This window comes from Babylonia areolata, chromosome 8 (assembly GCF_041734735.1).
Source record: "Babylonia areolata isolate BAREFJ2019XMU chromosome 8, ASM4173473v1, whole genome shotgun sequence".
Classification (NCBI taxonomy): Eukaryota; Metazoa; Mollusca; class Gastropoda; order Neogastropoda; family Buccinidae; genus Babylonia; species Babylonia areolata.
In genome coordinates, this window is record NC_134883.1 from 48,463,166 (window position 1) to 48,490,083 (window position 26,918).

Consider the following 26,918-nt stretch of genomic DNA (forward strand, 5'->3'; position numbering starts at 1 on the left):
GTTGTTTTTTTAAATGTGGTGGTGTTTATATGTTGTTCTTTTTGTTGTACAGTTTAATCAAGCAATAAAGAAGCTCAACTGTCAAAAATGTTGACCTTCCAAGCAAAAATAGTCACAGTAAAGACAATATCAATTTTCAACACATTTTTACATCCATATGTGGTATTTCTGTTACAATCACTCTGAAACTGAGAGATACAAAATGTACATACTGTAAAAGAACCATCAAAAAATATTCATTACACCAAAATTTGCTTTGAACATTTTCTTCGTAGAAACAATTTCTGTACCTGTGTATGAACAATAAACCAGCCTCAAGGAAGTTATGAAATACCGAGTGGTATGTATTCTTGTGGTCTGACTACTGACAATTGGAGATTTAAGTTCAGCATACATTAAACAGCAAACATCAAAACGTGAACGCTGTGCAAGAGTGTGTGCGTACCTGGTATGTGTATTAATTTTTGTGAGCATGTTGCCACAAACTGTTTTCTATTCTCTGTACTTGGTTTGACACTGCTCTAATTTGGTCTGATCTCCACTGTGATTCATTTAAACTTTAAGCAGCTCTTTGTGACTGTGAAACTGTCAGTACTTTATTGACATACCTGACAAATCTGATGCCCACCTGCTTATGAAATCGAATTATTAAAAGTAAAACCAAATGTGTACTAATCAATTCCTGTGTTTTCATTAATGGCCCCTTGAAAAAAAACTTGCGTATATACTCACCCCTGTCAATCAATAATATCCACCTATTTTTTGTTTGAAGTAAATGTCAAAGCTAAAATTAATTAGGTCAGTTAACCTGAATCATACAGATCACAATTCTTGTTTTGATTCTTCAGTACTGTTCCCAGAGCCTTTAGTAGGGGCTTTGGCTTTCTGTTGGGAATCTTCAGTCTGGTCACCAGATTTCTTTGTTGAATCTTTGTTCTCCTTTGGTGAATCTTTGGCAGTCTGGCCACCAGATTTCTTTGTTGAATCTTTGTTCTCCTTTGGTGAATCTTTGGCAGTCTGGCCACCAGATTTCTTTGTTGAATCTTTGTTTTCTTTTGAAGATTGATCAGTATTGTCTCCAGAGCTCTTGAGTGGATCTTTTTTCCCTGCATCTGCATCACCCTCTTGGCCTTTTTGTGCAGATGCTGATTCATCTGAAATGATTTTAAATAATGTTAATACAGAAACAATATCTTACAATTTCTGTGTATGTCTGAAAAATGCACATGCAACATTTTCTCACCATACACTTTTTAGTTAAAGAAGAAGAAAAAAGGTTCGTATTCTGTTACTTCAAGGCAAAACATGAAGAAAGAGGCAGAAATGAAATGTAAAATAAACAAATATACATACATATGGATGCATACACACAAAATGTGTAATGACTTGAACAGTGTACTTGTCCTGGCTATCAATTAAACACACATCCAAGACACACAAATACACACCCTACCACTACCACTAACAACAGTCACAACACTGCCACAAAACAGAAATTCTAAAACAGAGACTTTCAGTCCATCTGGTACAAAAACTCTCGAAAAGGAAAAAAATATCTGGTGATTAAAGTTCTGTTATCACACAGAAAAAATGACCAGTGTTTTCACCGCTGATACCCTTACCTTTGTGCTGCTGGACACAAGCACCAGAGGAGTCCTTGATGTAACCTGGCAGACAGGCACAGGCGTAAGAGCCTGGGGCGTTTGTACACTGTTGGCCCTCTGGACACAGCTTGTCGCCGCCCTCGTTTTCACACTCATTTACATCTGATAACAAAGATAGACAAGATACATATTAATTAGACTATCACCCTATTTTTCACACTCATTTACACCATTCTGAAAACATAAATGTAAATGAATGATTCATTACACCACTGCCCTCTTTTTCACTCTCATTTATGTCGGAAAAAGAAAGGAGAAAGGTGGCAGAATGATTAAGACACTTGTCTGGCAATACAGTGTTTGTGAGGGCCTGGGTTCATTTCCTGCTGTCACCCCTTCTCCCAAGCTTAACTGGAAAATCACGGTGTCGAGTCATTTGGATCAGACGATAAACCAAGGACCCATACACAGATAAACCAAGGTCCTGTGTGCAGCATGCACTTGGCACACTGCCAAAGAACCTGTGGCAACAAAAGTGTTGTCCTCTGGTAAAAGTCTTTGGAAGAAATCCACTCCGATAGGTACAGTACACAAATATATATATGCATGCACTCAAGGTCTGCACAGTGTGTTCGGTTATGCCGCTGTCAGGCATCTGTCTAGTGGACGAGGTGTAGCACATATGGATTTGTCCAAATGCAGTGATGCCTCCTTGAGAAACTGAACTAAAACTGAAAAAAATATTAAATGAATTCTCTCTCATACTCCTCAAAAGAATTCAATATTGGGGAAAGAAATCTTGGGGTAAAATTCCTCCTTCTGCTCCACTATTAATACAAACTTTGATGGGAAAATGATAAAACACGCTCGGACATTCAGCTGGGAAAATGGTTCTGGTCTGTTCACACTTTAAAGATGTATGCAGTGTTACTGTTCATTGTTGTTTCTCCAGTTATTTTATCAAACTTATTAATACTGATACATCCCAATCTATTGCAAAAAATAGTACCATCCTTCATCAATCTATTGCAAAATGTAGGGAACTGAACGTTTGGATACAATCAGAAAATTAACTGAAAATTTTAAAAATCTGTTGCTGTGCAACTACTATTTTCTGTGTGTCTGTATCTCACTCATTCCAGACATCATCAACAACAGTCTGTATCAACATACAGTCAGGTGTACATGCCCAAGGTATCCCACTCATTCCACAAATTATAAACTGAGTGAACAAGACAAAGCAAGATACTTGTCATGCTGCTAACAGCATTCACATATCAAACCACAGCTGACACACATTTTTCATCCACTGCTTGTTCAAGTGCCGTAAGTTCCAGTTTCATTTTTAAGGGGTTGTTAGACCATGCAGACAGATCTTTATACGCAACACATCTGCTGTAAAAAAAAAATTTTTAAAAAAAAGAAGGAAATTTTCTATCTAAAATTACGTTTAAATAACATACTTACCGTGACCCAACTAGTGCAGACTCCGGCAGGGGTCTGACATTCCTGTCCTGTGCAAACTACTATCTGCCTATGCGGAGAAAACGAAAGTACTACGGCCGATAACCTCCCGGAAGTAGGTAACCTCCCCTTTGTCTCGCTGGCTAACGCCCTCTTTTGCCAGCAGCCATTATGACTCCTGTTCCTGTGCTCTTCATACGGCTAAGTTTTTTCGTATTTTCTGTCTGTCTGTCGATTCTCTGGTGTTCTAGTTTTTTGTCAAATTTTGTCTTGAATTTTTTTTTTTAAGATAAATAAAAAAAAATTTAAAAAGGGGGCAGCAGACGGATGACCTTCACATAAACCCAATGTACTGATCAAACCCAAAGAACCTGTCCAAGGCTTAAGAAAAGCATTACCATAAAACTAGAGAAAAAAAAAAACAAGGTGCCCTAAAGTGTGCCTTGAACAGCAAAGCCTGTTGTACTCACCCTGACATCCAGCCTCCTTGCTGTAGGTCCAGCCCCCCTTGCACTCACCACACGCCTTGGGGCCTGGGCCTGTGCAGTTCTGGCACGACTCGTCACATGCTGCAAAGGAAACATAGCTTAGACAACCAGTACTCTTTTTTTTTTTTTTTTCTTTTTTTTATCCTGTTCATTTACTTACACCATTTGGTTTGATGCACACTCGTTTCTGACAGAGAGAAAAAAAAAAAAGATGATATGGGTTGCTATGTGTATGCATTGGTAACCCCCCACACCCCCATCTCCCCCTCCTCTATACCCCCCCCCTCCCCCCACTGTCAGTGTTGTCAGATTTGTTGTTTTTGTGTAGCATGAATCAAACCTGAGCCATCAAGACTTTACCTCTTGTTTACTTTTCTTCTTCCTTTTTTTTGGGGGTGGGGTGCGGGGGGGTGTGGGGGGGGTACTATGTGTATACATAGGTGTGAGTGTTTTTCAAAGGGCCAAGCAAGATGCACTCACCTTGACAGAGCTTTTCCTCAGTGTAGAACCAACCCTCCTTGCATGCGCCACAAGCTTTAGGATCCTCTCCTGTACAGTTCTGGCACGACTCATGACAAGCTGCACATTTATTTTAGTTGCTGGGTTTTTTTTCGGGTTTTTTTTCATCTTCTTAGGAGAGAAAGATGATGATAAAACAGTCTAAGCTGCTTTTCATCTCTCACACACACACACACACACACACACACACATGAGCACATACACACATCATATACACACAACATCATTATCGGTTTGTTTGTTTTTTAGTATGAATCCCAGAAGGAAACAGCACACTGATTGTATGAACTGGTTTTAAAGAAGGAATTTGAACAGATGTTACAAGAGCTGACATGAAAATCACCAGTAATTGAAACATTTGTGTTGGATGTGATGGCCTGAGCTGCTGTGTGCTGTTCAATGCTGTGCTGTGCTGTGATGCCTGGTGTTTTGTGCTGTGCAGAGTGATGGGTTGTGGGTCATGACTGGACTATGGGCAGAGTATGTTCTGAATTATGTTGTGTCATCTTGGGCTGTTGGATGTTTTTTTAGTTTCGGTTACAGTGCGGGCTGGTTGAGGCTCTGTCAATGATTTGTCAATGATATGATGTCATTTGTGGGTCAAGCTATGATGGGTTGGGTTCAGCTGGGCAGGACATGACATGACGCCATACTGAATAAATAAAACGTCCATTTCATGGGGTTAGAACACATATATCAATCAATTCAATTTCGCAAGAAATGATAGGATGCTCGCTTGGGATTATTACCGTACATTTAGATGACAAACATGGTTTCAAGTGGGTAGGAGAGGGAGAGAGTGGGTGTGTGTGTGTATGCACAAGAGCATGTCTATGTGGCTGTCTGTCCGTGTTCACCTTGGCATCCCTTGTCGTCAGTGTGAAACCATCCTTCACTGCATTCCCAGCACGCCTTGGGACCTGCCCCTGAGCAGTCCTTGCATGACTCATGACACGCTGAGGAAGTAACAACAATACTGTCAGGGTCAACAACTGTCCGTTATATTTCTTATTTTTACCCCATGTAGATTTCAATAAATTTTACGCATTTTTAACCTTATATTAATACACACACACACACACACACACACACACACACACACACACAAATACATCCTACTTAGTAACCACAGCAAAGTTGGAACCATTCCAGCAGAAGATGTAGGGCATGTACAAAAAATCTAACAAATCAGAAATCACATTAATATATTTGCACGTAATCAGAATGCATGATGTACAAGCGATCACAGCACCTGAAAAATGCTTTCAATGCACTGACAACAAATCTCTTTACCTGTACACTCTGTGTGGGTGTCATTTTTGTGGGTCTGATAGTAGCCTGTGGTGCAGGAGTCACACAGTTCTCCTTCGTAACCAAGGCTGCAGTTGCACTTCCCTGTCCCCTCTCGTGTCCCCTCCCCCTGTCATCACAACCACCAGTCATTCAATCATTTCTTGTGTCCCCTCTGTCATCACAACCACCAGTCATACAATCATTTATTGCGTCCCCCCTGTCATCACAACCACCAATCATTCAATCATTTATTGCATCCCCCCTGTCATCACAACCACCAGTCATTCAAACTCCACCATCATTTATTGGAACCTAAATTCTAGCAACTTACTTACTTGAAATCCATGACCATCTTTTCAAGACCCCCCGCCCCCCATCCCTCCCCCCACCCTTTTTTTATATATACTTATTGTGTTGTAAAGCTCTAAGTTTTCCCTGTCAGATATTCCATGTAATCCCAGTGGCATCATTCACATGCTACTCATATCAAGCCTCCCATACACAGCCACACCCCCATCCTTGCTCATTCTGATGCACTTTCAGCACCAACAGTTCTCAAAATGGAAGAATTGTTTCCGACACTGCCAGCTGCTGAGGGCTGACAGAAAGAATCTTCTTCCTCTTCTCTCTCCACTCTGTAAAGAGTCACTGGGGCGCCACACAGAAGAACTGTGAACTAGATTGCTCCAGGTCTGTCAGTTGCACGCCTGGGTCTCTGCTAATGGTTTTCCCTGTCCATTCTATGGGGAGTGGGGGGTGATTGCCAAATGATTGTCATCAAGCAGGCTTCAGAGTTTTGTTGTTGTTTTTTCTCAACATCTTTACATCACTTCCCAATTCATATATAGAAAAGATTCAATCCCAAACTAGTCACTAATGTCATGTTATTCTGTCATCTTTCACCCACCCCACTATACCCACCCTCCTTGTCCCCCTCACATTCATTTCCCTTTTCTATTCAACCAACATGCAACAAGGACATGGCCCATTCACACTACATTACTCACATCACAAACTCCATTGCCTTTGCATGGTCTCTCCACACCACCAGTGCATTCAGTGCAGTTTGGACCAAACGTGTTATTTGGACAGCAAGCTGAAAGACCGAGTCAGCCAAAATAAAAAGTTAATAAATGGATGTGAAGAGAGCTAACCAGGTAGGTCAGGACAGGCAAGTTGACAAACAGGTGAACATCATATGCAGTGATCACCTAGCCAGTATAACTCTCAGAACAAATGCAAGTATGCATGCACGCAAGCACACACGCACGCACACACACACACACACACTTGAGTATGTGTGTGAAGACATTCACAAACATTTTGAAACAATCATGCAGGCACCAAATTCAATCACGTTATTCAATGTACACACTTAATCTTCAAACTTTCCACCCCTCTTCCAGGAGAACCTTGAAAGTATCAAACTGTGACAAATTCTCTGTGTGGGTACTTGGGGGTTGGGAGGGGGAAGGAAGGAGCATGCACAAGCACAGACATGTGTGAGGATATTTGTGCATGTTATGTTTCTCAGGTTATGACGGAGGCAGGCAGTGAAGATAAATTCTCAATGCTCTTTAAAATTCTGTCAAGGCATGCATCTCAGATATCCTATGACAGCCAAGTCCAGCTCCTTGCCTTCATGCATGGCTCAGTTTCTGAGCATGGTGGAACCATTTCTATGGACAGGAAAAGGGGGCAAAAGGCAATCACTGGTGCCTCCAAACCAGCTGTTTTCTATAACAACAGTGTGCAATCAAATGGTCTGTTACAAGATGATATACTTCACAGCATCCTTTTTTTCTCAGCTCCATTATTGTCATTGTTGATTACCGTAAAGTTCGGTCTATCGAGCGCACTGGTATATAAGCCGCACCCACTAAATTTTGGAAAAAATTGAACTTTATACATACATAAGCCGCACCGGTTTATAAGCCGCACTTATTTCTAGTACTGGAACACATACTGATACTACAGAAAAGCTGTCGATACTGTAGGTTATGAAATAAACATAAGCGGGAACAACACAAAGAAAAGCAAGCGAAAATACTGCTAGTGCCACAAAAAAACAATAAATAAACACAACGAAATTAAGATCCATAATTTAGAGATAGTCACATTTATTCAACGTCATCCTGCTCACTGAATCCACTAAAATCTTCGTCTTCAGTGTCCGAGCTCAAGAGAACCAGCACAGCTTCCTCCGCCATCTTGTCACTGACTTCAGCCTCGCTTTCACTTCATGAACATGAAGGTGGAGGTCACTGCTGGTTTGTCGCTTGCACTGTCGTCTGCTAGGTCAATCGCCTTCAATTTGAAGGCTGCATCATAGGCATAACGTCTCGTTTTCGGCATGATGAGGGTGTACGCTTGTGCAGAGTAGAACTGAATGCTGATCTGAAGACTTTAATGAGTGCGGATTTGATTTATAAAACGTGAACAGTTAGCACACTATCCTGAAGCTCATCCAAAAATTCATGGACAGAAATCATGATTTTGGTGAGTTGAAGGGCAGCTAAGAATAGACGAGAACGTGACACTCCCGGTCGTTAAAATCCTCAAATAAGCCGCAGAGGTTGAAGCTGGGGTAAAAAGTCGCGGCTTATAGACCGAACTTTACAGTAAGTGAGCATCACACATGAGTCTCGGCTTGTCTGCCAATACAGTATCTGTGAGGGTCTGGGTTCTGGGTCTCATCCTTTCTCTCTAGTTTGACTGGAAAATTAAACTGAGCGTCTAGTCATTCGGATGAGACAATAAACATGGTCATGCAGCATGTACTTGATGCACTGCAAAAGAACCCATGGCAATAAGTGTTGTCCTCTGGCAAAATTCTGTAGAAGAAATCAACTTTGATAGGTACACAAATATATAAGCATGCACTAAAGGCCTGGCTAAGTGCATTGGGTTATGCTCCTGGTCAAGCATAGCATACATGGATTTGTCTAAATGCAGTGACGCCTCCTTGTGAAACTGAAACTGAGCCCTTTGCCATACCTTTGACATTGTCAATGCAGAAGTACTGGTAGAATACGTCTGCGTCTTTCTTCAGGCCAGACTTGAACCAGAACTCCTCAATCAGCTCCTCATAATCCTCCAACACTTGAGGGCACTGAAACAGCAATGGCAAGGCAAAGTGAACCGGGGATCTTCTGTACTGTGCACATATAAGATTTCATATCTATCACATGTTATTCAAAGCCACGTGCAAGACAAAAGCTTACACAGTTGCAAACTCCCCTTTTCTACTTTTTTTCAATTTTTGTTTAATACCTTACAAAAAACAAATGGCTTTTAAAAAGCGTTGACAAAAATACACATTTCCCAACTTGAAACTCTCCTCAATCTTGTCCTTCCCCCTTCCTACTGCTCTTTTCAGTATTTTTTTCCTAATTCGTTTTCAAACACCAACTTCGGCACAATTACTGACTCGGCTTCTGGACAAAGCAAACTTGCAGTGGTTCATTTCATACTGTCACCTGCCCTGTCTCCAACAACAACTGGGGCGGGCCTTGTTCCACAAATTGTCAACTTTGCAACAAATCTGGCAGGAAAATCACAAATTTGAGAGAATGAACAACTGGGCTGAAATCGATTCTGTACCAATCTTACTTCAGCACAGTCGCTTTTCTTACTTTGATATATGTATCAATGTCTCTATCCTAGTCTGCCTCTCTATCAGCCTGTCTGTCTGTCTGTGAATATCAGAGAGACACACAGAGTATATTGCCCCTTGCCCCAACCCTTTCATACATGTATATGCACGCACGCACACATACATGCATGCACACACATGCACACATACAATAGTGTTTGAAAACTTACGGAGGATGAAACACAAAAAAAACTAACCTCCTTACTGGCTTTGAAACACAGTTCATCTGTGGCCTCCACAAGTCTCAGTTCACTGGAATAAGAAATGCACCACATGCGAACACACATAATCACAGACATATACATGTATATAGTCATATGTATTCATGATTTAGCATCATTTCCAGTATCTGAGTAAGAAAATAACACCCAAAATAGGTCAAGAATTTATCATCACTTGACCATTGGCACGCCTTGAAAATAAACAAAACTACCACTAATACAAGTGGAAGATACATATTCATTATGCTAAAATATATACTCCAGCAAATTTCATTCATGACAGCCCTTTCTATTTCATGTTAAAAGTACATAGCAAAACAAAAAAAATTTCTAATAATTCATAAAACTACATTGTTACAAAGCAAAAAATATGATTAAAAAAATAATAAATTCACCTGCAACAGATAAACAGCACTGAGGTGAGCAGCACAAAGCATGCAAAGCAAAAACAGACCAAAAAATTCACGATTTATTGAAAAAAAAAAGAAAAAAAAAAAAGGCCACTATTACCTGTCTGGATAGCGGCCAAGACGACTCTCTTCCCACTGAGAGTTGCCTCCCTCATAGTGTTTCTGTTTGGTTCGTTCCAGTCCCTGAAGTATGCACAGTTCTTCTCTCCTCATCAAGGCATCATTTTTCTTCACTATCTATATTTTGTTTGTTTGGGGTTTGGGGGGCTATTTTTTAGAAAAGCATGTATGTTTCATATATTACCCTCAGAAAAGAAAGATCATTCATTCATTCATTCATTCATTCATTCACAAAACTAAGACTGAAAAACGTCCCTAATATGACATACCTTTCTTCCTTTTTCTTCCATCTCCCTCTATACACACTCTCTCTCTCTTTCGCTCTCTCTCTCTCTCATGAATGTCATCTTCCCCCAAACTTACACCACTTATTTTCCCAAGTTTATGTCAACACTATCTTATTTGCCATCTTTGCTAGAATGAAATAAATAAAGATTTATGAGAATTTTGTATTGCGGTAACTGAAGAAAAAAATAATGCAAAATATACCCCTCACCAACCACACAAGCTCTGCAAATACATGTCATGGAATACTATTGTAAACGGTTACATGAATAGTTCATGGACATTAACAATGCTATAATAAATCTAGAAAAAAGTGCACTTACCAATTTGAAATTGTTGACAACTTCTTTGCACACCGAGCACTTAGGAACTTGCTTTTTGTCTTGAGGGCAAAGAAATAATATAATAAGTGTGTGTGTGTGTGTGTGTGTGTGTGTGTGTGTGTGTGTGTGTGTGTGTGTGTGTGTGTGCATGCGCATGTGCATGTATGCGTGCATGTGTTGTACATGTTTTGTGTATGTGTGTGTGCGTGCACATGAGCGTGTGTGAATGTACTTCTGCACTGTGTGCTAGTCAAGCATGACTGTGCACTGTCAATCCAACCCATTCACACTGATATGTTCATTTCAAGGTGATAAGCTCTGCCCTTCCTCCTGACAAGCAAAAAGAAAAAGACGGCTGGGTTCAGCTAACTGTGGGAACGGCCACACACCTTTATCCACCTTTTACATTTTTCTTCTGGCCTTGTTTTCAGCTTTGGAAATGGAAAGAAAATAAATAACACCATTTGTTTCTGGGATAACACTGCTCAGATCAGCACTGACCATAGCAATGCAGGTTATCTTTTTTTCCACCATGTGTAAACCTTCACAATTAAACTCTCTCAGCCTGGACACAAAGCTTGCCAGGCCTTGCTAAGCAACGTCGATGCAGACCTCCTGTTAGCCGATTTATAATTATGGCCACACACAACTGGCTGACCTGCTGTCACACAGCAACAGTGACAGACAGGAGTAAAGAGATCTGCTGTGAGCAAGCTCAAACTGAAAGAGCAAAAAGAAGTGTTTCAGAAAGAAATGTATCAAAACCTTTTTTTGCCCCCAATGTTTGTTGTATAGGGAAGCAACCCAGTATTTATAACTGAATAGCAGCTTCCCTTATATTTGCTTTGGAACTGAACAATTGCAGAGTAAATGATCAGAATTATTGCTCTGTGCTATGCTCCTGGACTATGTTGTGGATGTGGATGTGCATTCATTCTAAGTTGACTATTGCTCACATGCTAACTTATGTTCAATAGTATGCCCCTACACACATACATTGCACGATACTGCATGTCTGCTAGCACATGTAAGAAGATATGTATATGTATACATTACATGACATTTGTGTATATTAGATCGAATGAACATTTACCTGATTTGGGCTTTTTCGGTTTCTGTATTGGCTCCTCTGAAAATCAAATGTAAATGTAAGTTCATCACACTGTTTTAAGCAAAGCCAGTCTTAAGGCCACATCAGGGCTATAAAAACAGAATGTTATTCACAGTAATACATCAATAAATGTAATCAAATGTCAATTTTTCCCTGCAACAGAAAAGTCAGTATAAATGTCATTCTGCTTAATTACATCTAGTCCCAGATACGTTTTTGGTGTCATGCCACTTCACACATTTTTTTTTCATCAGTTCAAAAATAAAGTTTATCACAGACTATGCACATCATTTGCAGATTGGACTGCAGGAATCTGGTGAGCAGTTCTTATGTGCAGTGCCTCAATGACTCTTCAAAGAGCTGATGGAGAAGAAGAGAAGATGCACAGCATCATTTCAAACTCTCTCCGGACGAAGGAATGCGTGAGCATTCCTACATGAAATGTATTCGGTTTCAGACGACGCAATGGAATAGCATTTTCAAGAAATAAAAATCCATCACACGCTGTACACGTGATTTTGTGATTAGCCAAGCAGAGTGCGCTATTCTGGGTAATTCCACAATCGAATGGTATGATTGGCCAGCCTGCCATGTGTGGCCCGTCTCCCTCACACACTGACAAAGTCACTGACCAGTCGTCTGCTTGCATGCCAGCCTGTTAGCAAAGCGGGCTCTTTCTCAAAATGTTGTGGAGCAAACAAGGCAGTGACGGCAACGTTTTAGTGTTGCCGGAGTACTTGAAATGCTACAAACTGAAGGGTCGGACATTGAAGAGGTGGATGATGACGAAGAACAAAGTGAATTTAATGCAGAAAGCGAGCATGGGTATGGTGATTCGGGGTGAAAAATTGGCATTATTTTCTACATATGGCAAAACTTTTAAAATAAGATGAGAAATTTGATTTTTTTTTTGTGTTTGTATATGTAATAGCTCAACACGTAATAAACCAGTTCTGAAAGTTTCATTTTCTTACTCTGTATTTTGTATTTTTTGTAATTTTTTTCCAAACGCTTACAAATGGGCCGTCTGTGGGGAAAAACAAGGGAGAAAACTTGGCGTCCCGAGTGAGTTAACTGATGAGTCATGATAGAACACATCCTACATAAACAAAAACAACCAAACTACAAATTGCAATCTATCATTATCAATTACATATCTCAAAGAATTTCAAAATGTATACAATGAAGTGAAAGGAGAAGAATATGAGGTGGGTTTGTTGCTGTTTTTTACTGAAGACAAAACATGTAATTCATTGTACATCTGTTAAAATAAGAAGAGGAAGAACACTTTCAAGGTAAAATTAATGTCTGCCAGCATGAAAGAAATTTTCATGTACAAATGAATCACAACAAAAACCACATTTACTGCCATGAAATCAAACTGACAGTAAATCATACACTGTTTCTAGTGAGTGTTTTTCAGGATTCATCAAATGAAATATTCATTATATATACAGAACATTCATTTGATAACTATCTACAGTCTGAGTTTTCTTCTTTTTGATTTTTTTTTTCAGTATGCTCTCCTACTTTTTTTCTGGTGTTTTATCTGTTCTGTGATAAGAGTAGTTGAGTTTGTTGTTTGTTGTTCTGATTTTGTTTCTTGCTTTTTTTTTTTTTTTTTGCTTTTTTTTTTATTATTACGGAGAGGCCATTGACTTCTTCAAATACTATAAAACCAGTCCAAGACTACCTAACAAAAGTTATTGACAATCCAAAACTAGTACTGATTTCAACATTATAAAACTGAATCACTGAAACACCATGCAAAGCATAAGATAAAGATCAAAGTTGGATATCAACAGTTCAAAAAAAAACAACAAACAACCAATAAATGAGTGAGCTTACCCTCCTTCACCTGTTGCACTGAATCTCATGCCAGCTGTCACATCACAGATCTGCCCAATCCACGCCAACGACAACCGACAATCACACCACCATGATCCTGACACCAGAAACTACAGGAGCACACACACACAGACACATCAGCACAGGCCTGTGCACTGGAGTCAGCGCAGTGACAGAGAAGAAAACCTGAGCATCGACACCATGAAAACCAAACAGTCAATAACAACAGCAGGCATCGCACAAATCCAAAGCAAATCAACCAGTGAAAGATCAATTCAGAAATCTGAAGGAAGTACACAACAAAGAGCTACACACTGGTTGATTTTTGTAGCAATACACTTATACAGAGCAAACTGAGTAAAAGAAAAAAAAAGAAAAAGAAAAAAACATTGACAGAACTACCTTTTAAAATATTACACTTTGCCAGAAATAATTCTTTAACACTGACTTTGCCATTTTTGGAATTCTTCACATGATAACTAGATTTAAATCATTTTCTTTTCTTATATAACCAGTCTGCACAAAAATTATAAAAAATATGAGATTTCATGTATGCACTTAAATATCCAAGTATTAAAAATATAGATACATCCTCTTAATTTTTGGCCGTTACATTCCCAATTCTTACTGAACTCCCATTAATAATGATGTATCGTTTACAAAAGACTGCATGGATATTCAGGCAGTCAATCCTCTACCCCTGATCTCTACCCATTCTGCCCTACCCCCATCACTCCCATTACCCCCGTCCTTCTTCCTGTAACAATTGTTACAAAACAGCATGTAAAACGCTGTGCAGTTCCATATAACTGTCCCCATAAGTACTGTCCATGCAGCTTCCAGTCAGCAATCAAAGCAGATCAATCCAAAATTTAACAATACATGAAATCTCAAATTCCATTTGTCCACTGTCAATCATCACATTATAAAATGGGACAAGTGTGGTCAACTGTTTGTTCAGTGTGATTTTTGTTGTTGTAAATGAATAATAGACTGCCAACAAAGCAACATGTTTGGAGAGGAATTTCAATGTCACTTAGCAGTTTACTGAAAATTTCTGCAGCATACCACAAACATGTACAGGCATGCACACACTTGTGAGCACACATTATCTTGTGAGCACACATTATCTTGTGAACACACACACACACACACACACACACACACACACACACACACACACACACACACACACACACACACACACACACATGTACACACACAATTAAAGCCTTGATTCTCCAAAAGACTTCAGCGCTTTCGAAGAGACAACAAGATCAACCTCAGCTAAGAGCCATGTACAGTTACAGAGAAGAGACCAGAAAACATAGACCTGACAACAGTACTCTGAAAGAACCAGAGCCAAAGATCACAACTGCACAACAAATACCAATGTGATAAACACAGCTTCACAGCTCACCCTTTTTCTCTGGGACACAAGCACCAGACAGATCCTTGACAAAGCCGGGCTGACAGACACAGACGTAAGAGCCAGGGGCATTTTTACACATCTCTCCCCGCTTGATACACAGGTCTTCATGGCCAGTGCTCTGACATTCATCTATGTCTGGAACACACAGAAAAAAAAATGGTCAGAACAGAGTCCATCCTTGCAGACATTACAAACAAACAAAAACAAAAAAAAAACACATAAAACACCCACAAAAATTTGCACTGATAATCACATTCAACACTAACAATAGCCCATGCATTTATGTATTTTCACTCCAGCTGACTTGAACTCACATAGATATATTTTGAAATGGATCAACTGTTCATGGACATCTTGCTTTAAATCAACATTTCCGATTTCCTCTCTCTCTCATTCTCCCCACGCTGCCTTAATTGTACCGTCCTGACCCATCTTAGAATTACTTGGTCTTGCTTGGCCTCTCTCTCTCATTCTCCCCACGCTGCCTTAATTGTACCGTCCTGACCCATCTTAGAATTACTTGGTCTTGCTTGGCCTCTCTATCTCATTCTCCCCACGCTGCCTTAATTGTACCGTCCTGACCCATCTTAGAATTACTTGGTCTTGCTTGGCCTCTCTCTCTTAATAAATATATTTATCTATCACTCTATATAAAATAAATATAAGCATCTATCTCTCCAGATAACATAAAATTATTCATTATTTATTTATTTCTACATAAAACAAACATATGTATCTATCACTCTCTACAAATAAATATATACATATCTCTCTCTATATATATATAGAATAAGTATATCTGTCTCACTCTATATAAGTACCTTTCTGTCTCTCTCTGTCTCTTTAACCCCTAGGCTGCCTGCATGACGAGATAACTCATCATGGCAAGCATGTATGCTTCGCTGCCTGCATGACGAGATAACTCGTCATCGAAATATTCTGACTTTTCCCTGGTTTGCATTCACTTCCTTGGCAAAAATAGTGGTAGTTTTAGCCTGGGGAATCTCTCTAGATTCTATTCATAGCTAGAAACCCCATCTACGTCATGAAGCAGTCCTTTATTTGAACGTTTTGGTTGGGTCACTGTCCAAGTGTTTGCCTGACTTCTCTCCTCGCTCGCTCAACAAAATGTCGGACTGACGCCGTGCTCTAGACATGCGATCGTGACGAACTAAATCAACCATGATTTCTTTCTTTAGCTGATGCTCAGAAAGAATTGAAGCGTAAATTCGAAGGAGAAGATAGAGATGAACATTTATAGGACGATCTGATAGAAAATAAAGGGAGTAATCAAGAGAGTGGCCAAGATGCGACTGTCAGTGAGTGATGCCGGCTGTACAGATGTTAGCAGACGACAGATGACCGAATTAGCAGCAGAGCGATATTCTTGGCACGCAGCCAACGCGGTCTGATGAGAACTGAATCAAGTGACCGTGTGAGAGGGGTGAGGAGGAGTGGGGGGTGGAGACTGAGGGGGTGTGGCCTCACATCCATCTTATCAGTTGGAGAAGTCACAATGTATTGTGTATCTATCTCTTAAAAAATATATATATATTGTGGTTGTTCTACTATGATTTTGTGTTTGAAGATATCCATTTGTCCAGAAAATATGATGTTTTTGTGCAAATTACCTGACTAATGTTTGTAATGAACAAGTTGAAAATGTGACAAAAAACAAAACACTGATTTCAAAACAACAGCATGTCACTAAAACTATATAAAATGGGAAAATAGCATGTGTTTTGTATTCTTTATTCATTTACCTTTCAGAAAATATATACTTTTATGGGTCTTTCTCCAATAACAAAGAGCACAGAATTTTTTGAAAATTTATACCCGTTCTTTGTGGAAAACCCCTGGCAAATAGATTTCACTTAAATCTTATTTTCCTGGCAGCGAAAGGGTTAATTCCTCCTACATTCTCCCTATTTACCTTCTACACATGTAAAATCAATGCACAGAACAGTACACATTCTTACACCCGCAAACACTCATTCCGCATACCCACCCAAACATTCTGTATTGTTTTTCAGATAGCCTTCGCTGCAGTTCCTGCACTTTGTGTGACCACGGCCATAGCAAGTGTCACAGGCAGGGTCACAAGCTGAAACATGCCACCAGATTCTCTGTCCAACCTCATCTCCAGCAACAACCAGTCGGCAGTCAAACTGTCCAATACCAATAATACATGCCATAGGAAGAACATATTTGAACCACTACCCCTTCCCTTATTGTAATGGAAAGCACTTATCAATAGGAAATAACTCTTATTGTTTATGTTTTGCATGTGCATGGGATACTGGGATGTAAACAGTTCCCATCAATGCATTTAACAAGGTTGGAACTCTGATGCCTGTTGTGTGTTATTTTGAGTATGCCCACAATTTAGAAGCTATCAACATTAGACATATTCCAGACACCCTGTACTGGATTGCTTTTTGTCCTCAGGAAACTGCTGGCTATAAAAGTACCTCAAAGCGTATTTCAGGGGGGAAAAAAAGAAAGAAAATTAATCAAAATACTATTCATACTCATTCCAGGTGGGCTGGTGTAACAAAACTTTCATCAGGGACCATGCAGGAATATATGTCTGGAGTACAAGCATAAACTTATAAACAAACACAATGGGCACATATATGTTTACAAATTAACAATGAGACAGATTCATTTTCACCCTATGCAGCCATATGCATACTCATCCAATTATACATACACAGTCACGCACACATACACTCAGATATGTTTGCACAAAAATGTACAAGCTTCTGTACACCCTGATGCATTGCTATAGGAGAAAAAAACAAAATCACACACACACACACACACGCACACACACACGCACGCACACACACGCACACACACACGCACACACATGCACACACACACACACACACGCACACACACACGCACACACACACGCAAACACACACATGTAAACACACACACGCAAACACACAAAAAAACAACACACACACACACACAGATACAGACACACCAGTATCACTAACTATTGTTGTCGGTGGTGTCAGCTTACCCCTACACATATAGGATCCCTGTTTGTTGGCACAGTACTCTTTCTCTCCACAGGGCTTGGACAGGCATTCATTCACATCTGCAACACCAACATGCACCATCAGAAAAAGTCACTCAGCTTAAAGTCAGCAGCTGAAACATTACATATGAGCTCATGCTGCCTTTCTTCTTCTTCTCCTCTTCTTCGTTCGTGGGCTGCAACTCCCAAGTTCACTCGTATGTATATGAGTGGGCTTTCACGTGTATGACTGTTATTACCCTTCATGTAGGCAGCCATACTCTGTTTTTGGGGTTGTGAATGCTGGGTATATTCTTGTTTCCATAACCCACAGAACGCAGACATGGATTACAGGATCTTTAACATGCGTATTTGATCTTCTGCTTGCGTATACACATGAAAGGGGTTCAGGCACTAGCAGATCAGGCGCCGTTACCAAGATTCGAACCCAGGAACACTCGACTACTATGCCCGTCATGCTGCCTTTCAAAGCATGAGTATATGATGTGTATATATAGACATGTAGACAGACAGACAGACACACACACACACACACATTTATAATATATATACATATTTACTGAGAGAGAGAGAGTGTGTGTGTGTGTGTGTGTGTGTGTGTGTGTGTGTGTGTGTGCGCGTGTGTGTGTGTGTGTGTGTTTGTGTGAGACATGCAACTGTTATGTGTCTGCATATTCTCTATCGAGATGAATAGTATGCATATTTTCTATCAAGACCAATAGTAACAATTATGACATAACATAACCATAGAAGACCATCACTGCAGACAAGTTACAATTTTCTGGTGAACAGGTTTTATGATAACATCTGATTATGTTGGTTTGTTGTTTTTTTTAATTACTTTTAACATTAACAACAAAAATCTATTACCTTACCAGCAATAAAGGAAATTTTCTTCCTAAAATTATGTTTAAATAACATACTTACCATGACCCACTAGTGCAGACTCTGGCAGGGGTCTGACATTCCTGTCCTGTGCAAACTACCATCCGCCTAAGCGGAGAAAACGAAAGTAGCTACGGCCAATAACCTCCCGGAAGCAGGTAACCTGTTATTGCATGTGAATGATATCACCGTTTTCTTCCAAAAAGACATGTAATATTACTAATAAATTGGTGCGCTGAGATAATGTAGTGACAGAAGCAAACATTCATGCATGTTATTTGACATTGTTTAATGAGGAACATGTACCTAACAATATCAGACAAAGAACATGCTTCAGGAGGTGTTCCATTACCTCGACATCCTTTGTCTCTGACAAATTTCCACCCATCACCACAGTCGTAGCAGTCCTTGGGCCCATCTCCGGTGCATGTCGTTTTGCAGGATTTGTGACAAGCTGTAACATGGCCATACTGTTTGGATCAGTCATCTTTTTTCAGAAAAAAAACACCTCTTGTCACAGATACTGAGATAGTATAATTTGCCCAACTCAGCACAAAACAGAGTAAAAAGAATAGGCTGCTGTGTCACTGTATCATGGACTAAGGAGAATGCACACTCTCTTCATAATTAACTAAAACCTAAAATATCACAGATCACAAACCAACAAAGTTTTTGTTTTGACTTCCTTTCCCCCCTAAAAGAAACACTGCTGCATAAAGCAACCGTTCATCTTTCATTTCCTCTTTTTTTTTCTTCTTTTTTTTTTTCTTTCTCTTTTTGTCATCAAAAGGGAAGGGTGTAACCTGCAAAGGAAAGTGAGAAATCTCTCACAGATTTTTTCTCTTCTGTACTTGCTTTGTATGGGAAATTAGTTGTACTGTGTAATCTTTTGGCTGGCATATTTTGCCATATGTCCAATGTTTTGGGATGAGCTATGAAGTGGGTCATGTTAAGAGACAACTGCCAGGTTTTAACCCTTTGAGCCCTGAGTTCCTGAGCAATATTAACCCTTCTGCCTGAGCTCCTGAGCCAAAATTTGCAAATAATTGGTATTAAACCCTTTCAGCCCTGACCACCGCTTTACCGGTAGCAGAGAAAAATGACATAATGCCCAGCCACCGGTTGAGCGATGCGTAAACACTTGAAGCATGCAGTCTCAATCTGGCCCGAAAGGGCAGAAATCAGGGACAAAACGTGCGCGAAAACAACTGTACACAACGCAGCAAGTAATTGATACGCTTGATGACTTATCAGAAGTAGAGTATGACAATGATTACTCTGACAGTGAGGTGGAATTCGAATCGGATTATTTTGCTACAGATAGTGATGTTGAAAATGAATCCGAGCATGCAGAATCGGTTGATCAAAGGAGGCGTGTCAGGTTGAGACTCTGCACGCTTCATGGTAGAAATTGATCTTTTTTATCCAAAGCACATGCACTAAACACAGTGAAAAGGCGCCTTCCCACCACCAGTAAAGCGGTGGTCAGGGCTCATAGGGTTAATGAAATGGTTGCATGCACCTTATATCAATTTTCCTTATAGACTGCTGACACTGGGACTGCAACAGACAAACCCTGGTGTGACCATGAATGGGGATGAAATGATCTGTGTGGGAGTTATGCCACTGAGACAGTACAGATGATTGGGCAGCAAACAAAAAAGGTTGCATGCAATGAAGTTGATTGCTTTTCACTCGTTTCATTGCTTGCTTTTCACTCATTTCAGCCTGTCCAGTCATTTTCTTCTCACTCTCTGTCTCTCTTTTTTTTCCCCAACCCTGTCACATGTGCACCAACCACTGACAACATTCCAGATTTCTTTATGTACATATACATTTCATCAATGTGTGATAGCAAGCATATAGTAAAAGTCCAAAGTATTTCTTAAAAGGGAAACTCAACTAATCAATGGGTTTGTTTTAAAAATTATACATTCTTGTTAATTATGTAAGCATTCTTGGTGTTCATTTAAAAACTGACAATAAAAATGGATTACCCTTGAGAAGGTACTCAAAGGAGTTGAACTAATTACAGATGAACATGCATGTTCTTAAAATTCAGCATATTTTAAAGAAAAAATACAGAAACTTCATACATCCACATACAGCAGTTAATGCACACATCTACATACAACAGTTAATGGACTGTACTTCAAAACCCAATCTGAAAACTTGGGCACAAGACTTTCGTCTCGTCAAAAATATGCATCAACATAAACTTTGCATCCCCCCCCCCTCCGCCTCCCACATTCCTCCTTCCCCCTCCCCCCAAAAAAACAAAAACAAACCAGAGGTCTTGAAAGACTAGGTACCTTTACAAATGGTGTGAGTCTCATTTCTGAGTATTTCGTAGTGTCGCTCATCACAGTTCTCACACAGGCTGCCCTTGTACCCGGTGTCACAGATACACAGGCCATTGCCAGCTCTCATCCCTGAGCCCTGCACACACCATCCAAATACATGACAGTCTTGAAACCATTGACACTTTAGTCATGAAATATTTGAAAACAAAACAAAAACACAATCTGCTGCATCTGTCACAATAAAACAAAAAGTCACACAACTGTACACCTGTGCATATACCTCTCAATGAAAAAAGGAAAAATTCCAGTTTGGATAGTATACAGTAAGGCTCAACACTGGCTGAAACAAACATATAAAAAAAAAATAAAATAATTTTAAAAAAACACACACACCTCAAATCATTCACAAAATTCATAGCATTTTCACAATTTGGACAGTTTTTGTGTCACCAGCTGAAATGTTCAGTCTCCTTTCCATATCTTCGTGTGATATGCACGTTGCTGTTCCTTACATTCAGAGGCACGACTTTGGTTTTGTTTTCAAATTATGTGGGTGAAGAACCCATCACTTACACTTTCACTCCACTCTTGATTGCAAGGCTTCTGCAGATTTATCATTCTTACCACTATTCTGACCCCCCAAAAAAAAACCCAGCAAGGATGGGATAAACAATGTCAACACAACATTAACTACAAGAAGCAGACAGCCCACAGAGATCACAGATATACTAACATCACAACGTCCATTTCCTCGGCAAGGTCTGTTTCTGCCACCTGTGCAGTCCTCGCAGTTTTGACCAAAAGTGCCTTTTGGACAGCATGCTGGAAAGGAAATACAGGCATCAACTATCAACATAACATTATGAAACAAATTTGTCCTTCATCACCATGTATCTGTGTGTGTGTGTGTGTGAGTGTGTGTGTGTGTGTGTGTGTGTGTGTGTGTGTGTGTGTGTGTGTGTGTGTGTGTGTGTGTGTGTGTGTGTCTGTGTCTGTGTGTAGGGGTGGGGGATGGGTGTGTGTGGCTATGGGTGTGTGTGTGTGTGTGTGTGTGTGTGTGTGTGTGTGTGTGTGTGTGTGTCTGTGTGTCTGTGTGTGGGGGTGGGGGGTGGGGTGGCTATGGGTGTGTGTGTGTGTGTGTGTGTGTGTGTGTGTGTGTGTGTGTGTGTGTGTGTGTGTGTGTGTGTGTGTGTGTGTTCTTTTTGCTGTTTTTCTAATTAGGCATTTCTTTATGGGGGATAGGTGTTTCATCAAAAGGCATTCTTTTCCAAGTACTGTTGAATCTGAACACAGAACTGAAACTCAGTCTTTTAATTTAATCCTCCTGCGCTCTTTTTTTCCTGCCAGGTCACCCAATCAGTTCATCACAGCTTATCCAAATAAAATGAAGCAGAAAGGTTTGCATTTAGCCACAAGCTTTGACCCGCTGTAAAACAAGTTTAAAAAAAAAAAAGTACCAATACAAATAAGTGTGACAAAGACTGAAGAGTGAAAGACAAAAACAAAGACATGCAAAGGTGGAGAGAACACAAACTCTGGCACAAAAAGAGACAGAATGGCAAACTATTGGGCAATGGTACTGTACAGTGCAAAGAAAGAATGGTATTCACTTGGACAATGGTATTATAATGTGAAGAGAAAGAATAACGTATAGAACATGGACAATGGTACTGTAATGTACAACTACAAGTATGACTGAAATTATCTTACCTTTCACATTATCAATGCAGAAAAATTTGTGAAACGCTTCTGCAGTCTTTTCAAAATTGTCATTATACCAGAAAGTTTCAATGAGCTCCTCATATTCTTCCAAGAGTCGTGGACACTGAAAAAACAAAATCAAAAGAAAGTTTTAGCAAGTGGTAGATTTCTTAATGAGGAAAAAAATCAAAACAAAATAAAAACAAAGAAGAATGAGACCAACAGCTACTAGAGTGAGCGTCTCCTTGTGAGTGACTGCAAGTAGGAATTTGAACTTAACATAGAGACAGAGAGAACGGGAGAGAGAGTCTGTGTGTCTGCGTATCTGTGTGTGCATACATGCTAATACACATGTCAAAATCATAAATATATAAAACTATTCATCTGCATACAAGCATAAATGTAATAGTGAAAATAAATTTATATATGAATAAAGTCTGCCATACCTCTTGCTGTTCATGGATATCCTTGCATAGCTGGTCATATATTTCAACCAGCCTCGTTTCACTGCAATAACACCATGGCTTCACATTAATATAACCACATTCGCAAAAAGTAACTACCATTAACTTGTGACACACAAGCATATAAGACATACTGTATCTGTATCTGATGTCAGGTATCATGGATATTCCCATTATGTTCAGTAACAGCAGAAACATTTTTCTGTCAAAAGCATTACAGTTACAAAATATTTCAAGTCAGCGCCCTTTAGAATTATTTTGTCCCTCAGTCCTTTCTTTCATTCTTAGTGAACTATTTTTCTTTCCGGAGAAGCTGTCCCCTTTTGCAGTCATTTCCTTTCACTCTTTGGTTTGAACTGACAGCAAAGACTAAGGAACAGAGCTGATGGTGGGTGAGACTGGCAGGGACAGACACTGTGATACTACAGTGGTTAAAGTGTAGGACTTTCAATCTGAGGGTCGTGGGTTTCAATCCAGGTCACAGCGTCTGATGGGTTTAAGGATGGAGATTTCTCCTATTTCCTGAGTCAACAGATGTGACATGTCTGCTAGTGTCTGAATACCCTTTATGTGTATCTATGCATGCATGAGATCAAATATACATGATGAAGATCCTGTAATCAATGCCAGTATTTTGTCAGTTTTGGTTTTGGAAACAACATACTCAGCATACACACCAAAATAAATAAATAAATAAATAAATAAAAGAGTGAGTATAGCTACCTATATCAGTATACGGTTGGGTGAGAACAGTCATGCATGTGTAAACATATCAGGTCAACAATCAAATCAATCCCATGAGGAAGGAAAATGAACATTCTGAAAATCTGTCCCCCCCCATACCCCCTGCCCCACCCCCTCCCCCCCTCCCCCTCTCTCCAATATATATACATACATACATATATATATATATATATATATCATTGGCCTCTGTCAATCAGTGTGACTATGGATAAATCCTAGTACATGTACATGTCTGCCCTCCTGGTACAGCCCAGCTTGTGGCTGAGCAAACCAGTGTGTGAATGACAGTCTGTCACACAAGTCACACCAGTGGATTGACTCTGTGCAGTTTAAACTGCAGCATTCCCTTCTGTGGATCCACTTTTCTTCTGCTGCACACATCAGTCTTTCTTCTGATTTCAGTTGCTTGGAGTGTGTCTCCAACTGAAGCAGTTGTCTGCAAGGCCCTCCCAGTGTTCTGTGTCAATTTCAAAAGCCTTTAAATTCCTCTTGCAGATATCTGAAGCACAGCTTGGTCGACAAGTGTCATATATATACATATACATATATATACATATATAATGAGATGCCATGGCTGATTCAGCAAAGACTTCTGATCCAGTGGTCAGGGTTCAAACCCCTGTTTTGACATAGTGTTGTTCCCTTGGGAAATGTACTTTACTTCACCCAGGTGTGAGTAGGTACCTGACTTGGTTGGGGAAGGTTAAAACAGTGGAAGGAGAGGACTGCCTCCGCCCTGACCCCGACCCCCACCCCACCCCACCTCTATCAAAAATGTTCATTAGCAACTTAACTAGTCCTGTGAATCAAACACTATGTTTTCATTCAAGCATTTGTGGTATTCTTAATATACTTGTTAAAACATGTAAAAGTGAAACAAAAGAACAAACAAAGAAACAAAAATGTTGTCTTACCTGTTTTTATCAGCGTAAGTGTACTTCTTGGTACGTTCTAAACCCTACAGTAACAAACAGATTCGTTTGGACATGACATTCTGTGCGAGGGTAATAATAAATTATCTGAATATATACATCAACTTTTCAATCATACAAAGTGACACAGGTCTACATTCATAACATTTTGAAGACTAGCAACCACAGCTCATTCTGTGGAACTGCTATTGCTTCAGAAACCTTTAATAAATATGTTGTAACTTAAGGCTGACAGTTCAAATCCAAACCACTCTATAAGTATAACAAATTAAAATGACACAGGGACATGTTTCTGCTCCAATCAGATCTTATCAAAACAAATTCTCTATTATTCCCAAACCAAGTAACCATCATAAAAAATACAGGAAAAAATGCCACCATCATGGACATATGTGAGCATATTCACATCTATCTTCCCCCAGGTCTATGTTCTCATGACCTGGTCTATGTTCCTATGCATAGACCTCTCTTCCCCCAGGTCGACATTCCCACCAAAAATGTTTTGGTAGGTCTATTTTCCGCCAAATGTCAGTAGTCAGTAGTTATAAGTAATGGTCAGTGGTCAAAACCAGTGAAAAAGTATCAACATTATGTAAGTACTCATACTGCCATATATGAAAACATGTTAACATAACACAAACTGAAATATTTTTGGGGTAGTGGTTAGTACTAGTCAGTGAATAGTCAAACTGGGTAAAGACGACTTAATAATAATAAAATGCTCACTGCATTCGGGAAACTTTTAGCAGTGGTCAGTAATGATCAGAAATGATCATCATTAGTCAGCAGTGCTCAGTTAATGGTCAAATCCGGTCTTCTTCATTTGTTGGCTGCGACTCCCACATTATATTAACTCGTACACATGAGTGGGTTTAGACAGACAGACACAGACAGACAGTTACACTGATTACCCTTTGTCAATTAGCAGTCACAAATCTACCAAGACATCATAATATCATGATGATGATATATGAAATGAAATGCACAAACGTGAAGAAGAAGAAAAAAATCTGAACACTTCATTCTTATGGTCAGTAGTGGTCAAAAGTGGCAAGTAGTGGTCAGTAATGGCCAGCAGTCAGCTAGTCATAAGGTCATCTCAATAAGTGTAGATACTGCATAACCATCACAAAGTTAAGTTGAGCACTGTGAGTGGTCAGGCAGTGGTTATTAGTGGTCAGGAAACTTTCTCAACACCTGCCAAACATAAAAATGCAAAGATGTGACTAAACAATGCAATCTGGGGCCCTGATTCTGGGATAACACAGACCTGGGGGTGGGGGGGGGGAGAGCTGGTGGAACATAGACCTGGGGGAATAAAGACCCAGAAATTGTTAATTTGGGGGTGGGTAGGGGGAACATAGACCTGGGGGAACATAGGGCTGATCCACAGGCACAAGTAATGAGAGATTAGCTTCAATGGGCTGACCCCCCATCATGTTCCTGCAAGGCTATCACAGTATCAGTAAGCAAGCACACACACACACACACACACACACACAAAAACAAAAAAACAACAACACTCACCTTTCTGAAATTCTCGACTACCTGTTCGCACGTTTCGCATTCATAGTACTGTCTATGCGGCCTTTTCCTTCTTTCACGGTAATCAAACCTCCCTTCGATTTGGTTTGCTGATAGTGTGAAGACCAATAAACACACGGACAGCAACGTTGTTTTCATGACTTTCGACTTTTCTCCCAAACTACTTGTAATATTGCCAGTATCTCTGTTCACACCTGGCACTCTGGGGTCGCTTGAAAGGATGTGGAAGAAGACTAACCCACACCGCTTTTCGACTGATATGGTCGACTGTTGTGTGCACCTACTCGTCAACCGATGACAGCGTGAAAACTTGACGTGTCTCTCTGCTATAAGCTGTCGCCGCCGCACGGCGCTTTTTCTGGAACTGATAGCAGACGATAATTCAGTCAGTTGCTGTTGATGCGTTGCAATGATGTCTTCAGTGGAAGCAAACAACAGGTTCCACTCCGTATTCTTACTGTTCCATTCCGACGTGAGGGAGAAATTCACTGTTGTTTCTGAATTAACAGTCCGCCGTTC

At 40.0% G+C, this 26,918-nt stretch overlaps 1 protein-coding gene across 1 annotated transcript; it reads right to left on the reverse strand.

The window, feature by feature from the left end:
- Window positions 1-26,918, reverse strand: LOC143285214 (uncharacterized). The gene is made up of 22 exons (XM_076592461.1): window positions 26,382-26,918; window positions 24,837-24,880; window positions 23,161-23,221; window positions 22,724-22,838; window positions 21,747-21,835; window positions 21,023-21,149; window positions 19,063-19,164; window positions 17,808-17,885; window positions 16,782-16,877; window positions 14,762-14,908; window positions 11,476-11,511; window positions 10,383-10,441; window positions 9,755-9,837; window positions 9,221-9,275; window positions 8,366-8,480; window positions 6,376-6,464; window positions 5,369-5,495; window positions 4,933-5,031; window positions 4,037-4,135; window positions 3,539-3,637; window positions 1,623-1,766; window positions 1-1,154 (listed from the first exon to the last, which is right to left on the reverse strand). Exons 1-22 carry the CDS (start codon window positions 26,535-26,537, stop codon window positions 823-825), a joined length of 2,352 nt encoding a protein of 783 aa, XP_076448576.1. The 5' UTR covers window positions 26,538-26,918; the 3' UTR covers window positions 1-822.

Excerpts from the sequence above, each read along its gene's own strand:
- LOC143285214 (XM_076592461.1), bottom strand. The coding sequence starts at position 26,537 with ATGAAAACAACGTTGCTGTCCGTGTGTTTATTGGTCTTCACACTATCA. Across the intron at positions 22,839-23,160 it reads ATATCCATGAACAGCAAGAG|TGTCCACGACTCTTGGAAGA; the intron begins GTATGGCAGACT and ends TTGTTTTTTCAG. Across the intron at positions 1,155-1,622 it reads TTGTGTCCAGCAGCACAAAG|ATGAATCAGCATCTGCACAA; the intron begins GTAAGGGTATCA and ends AAATCATTTCAG.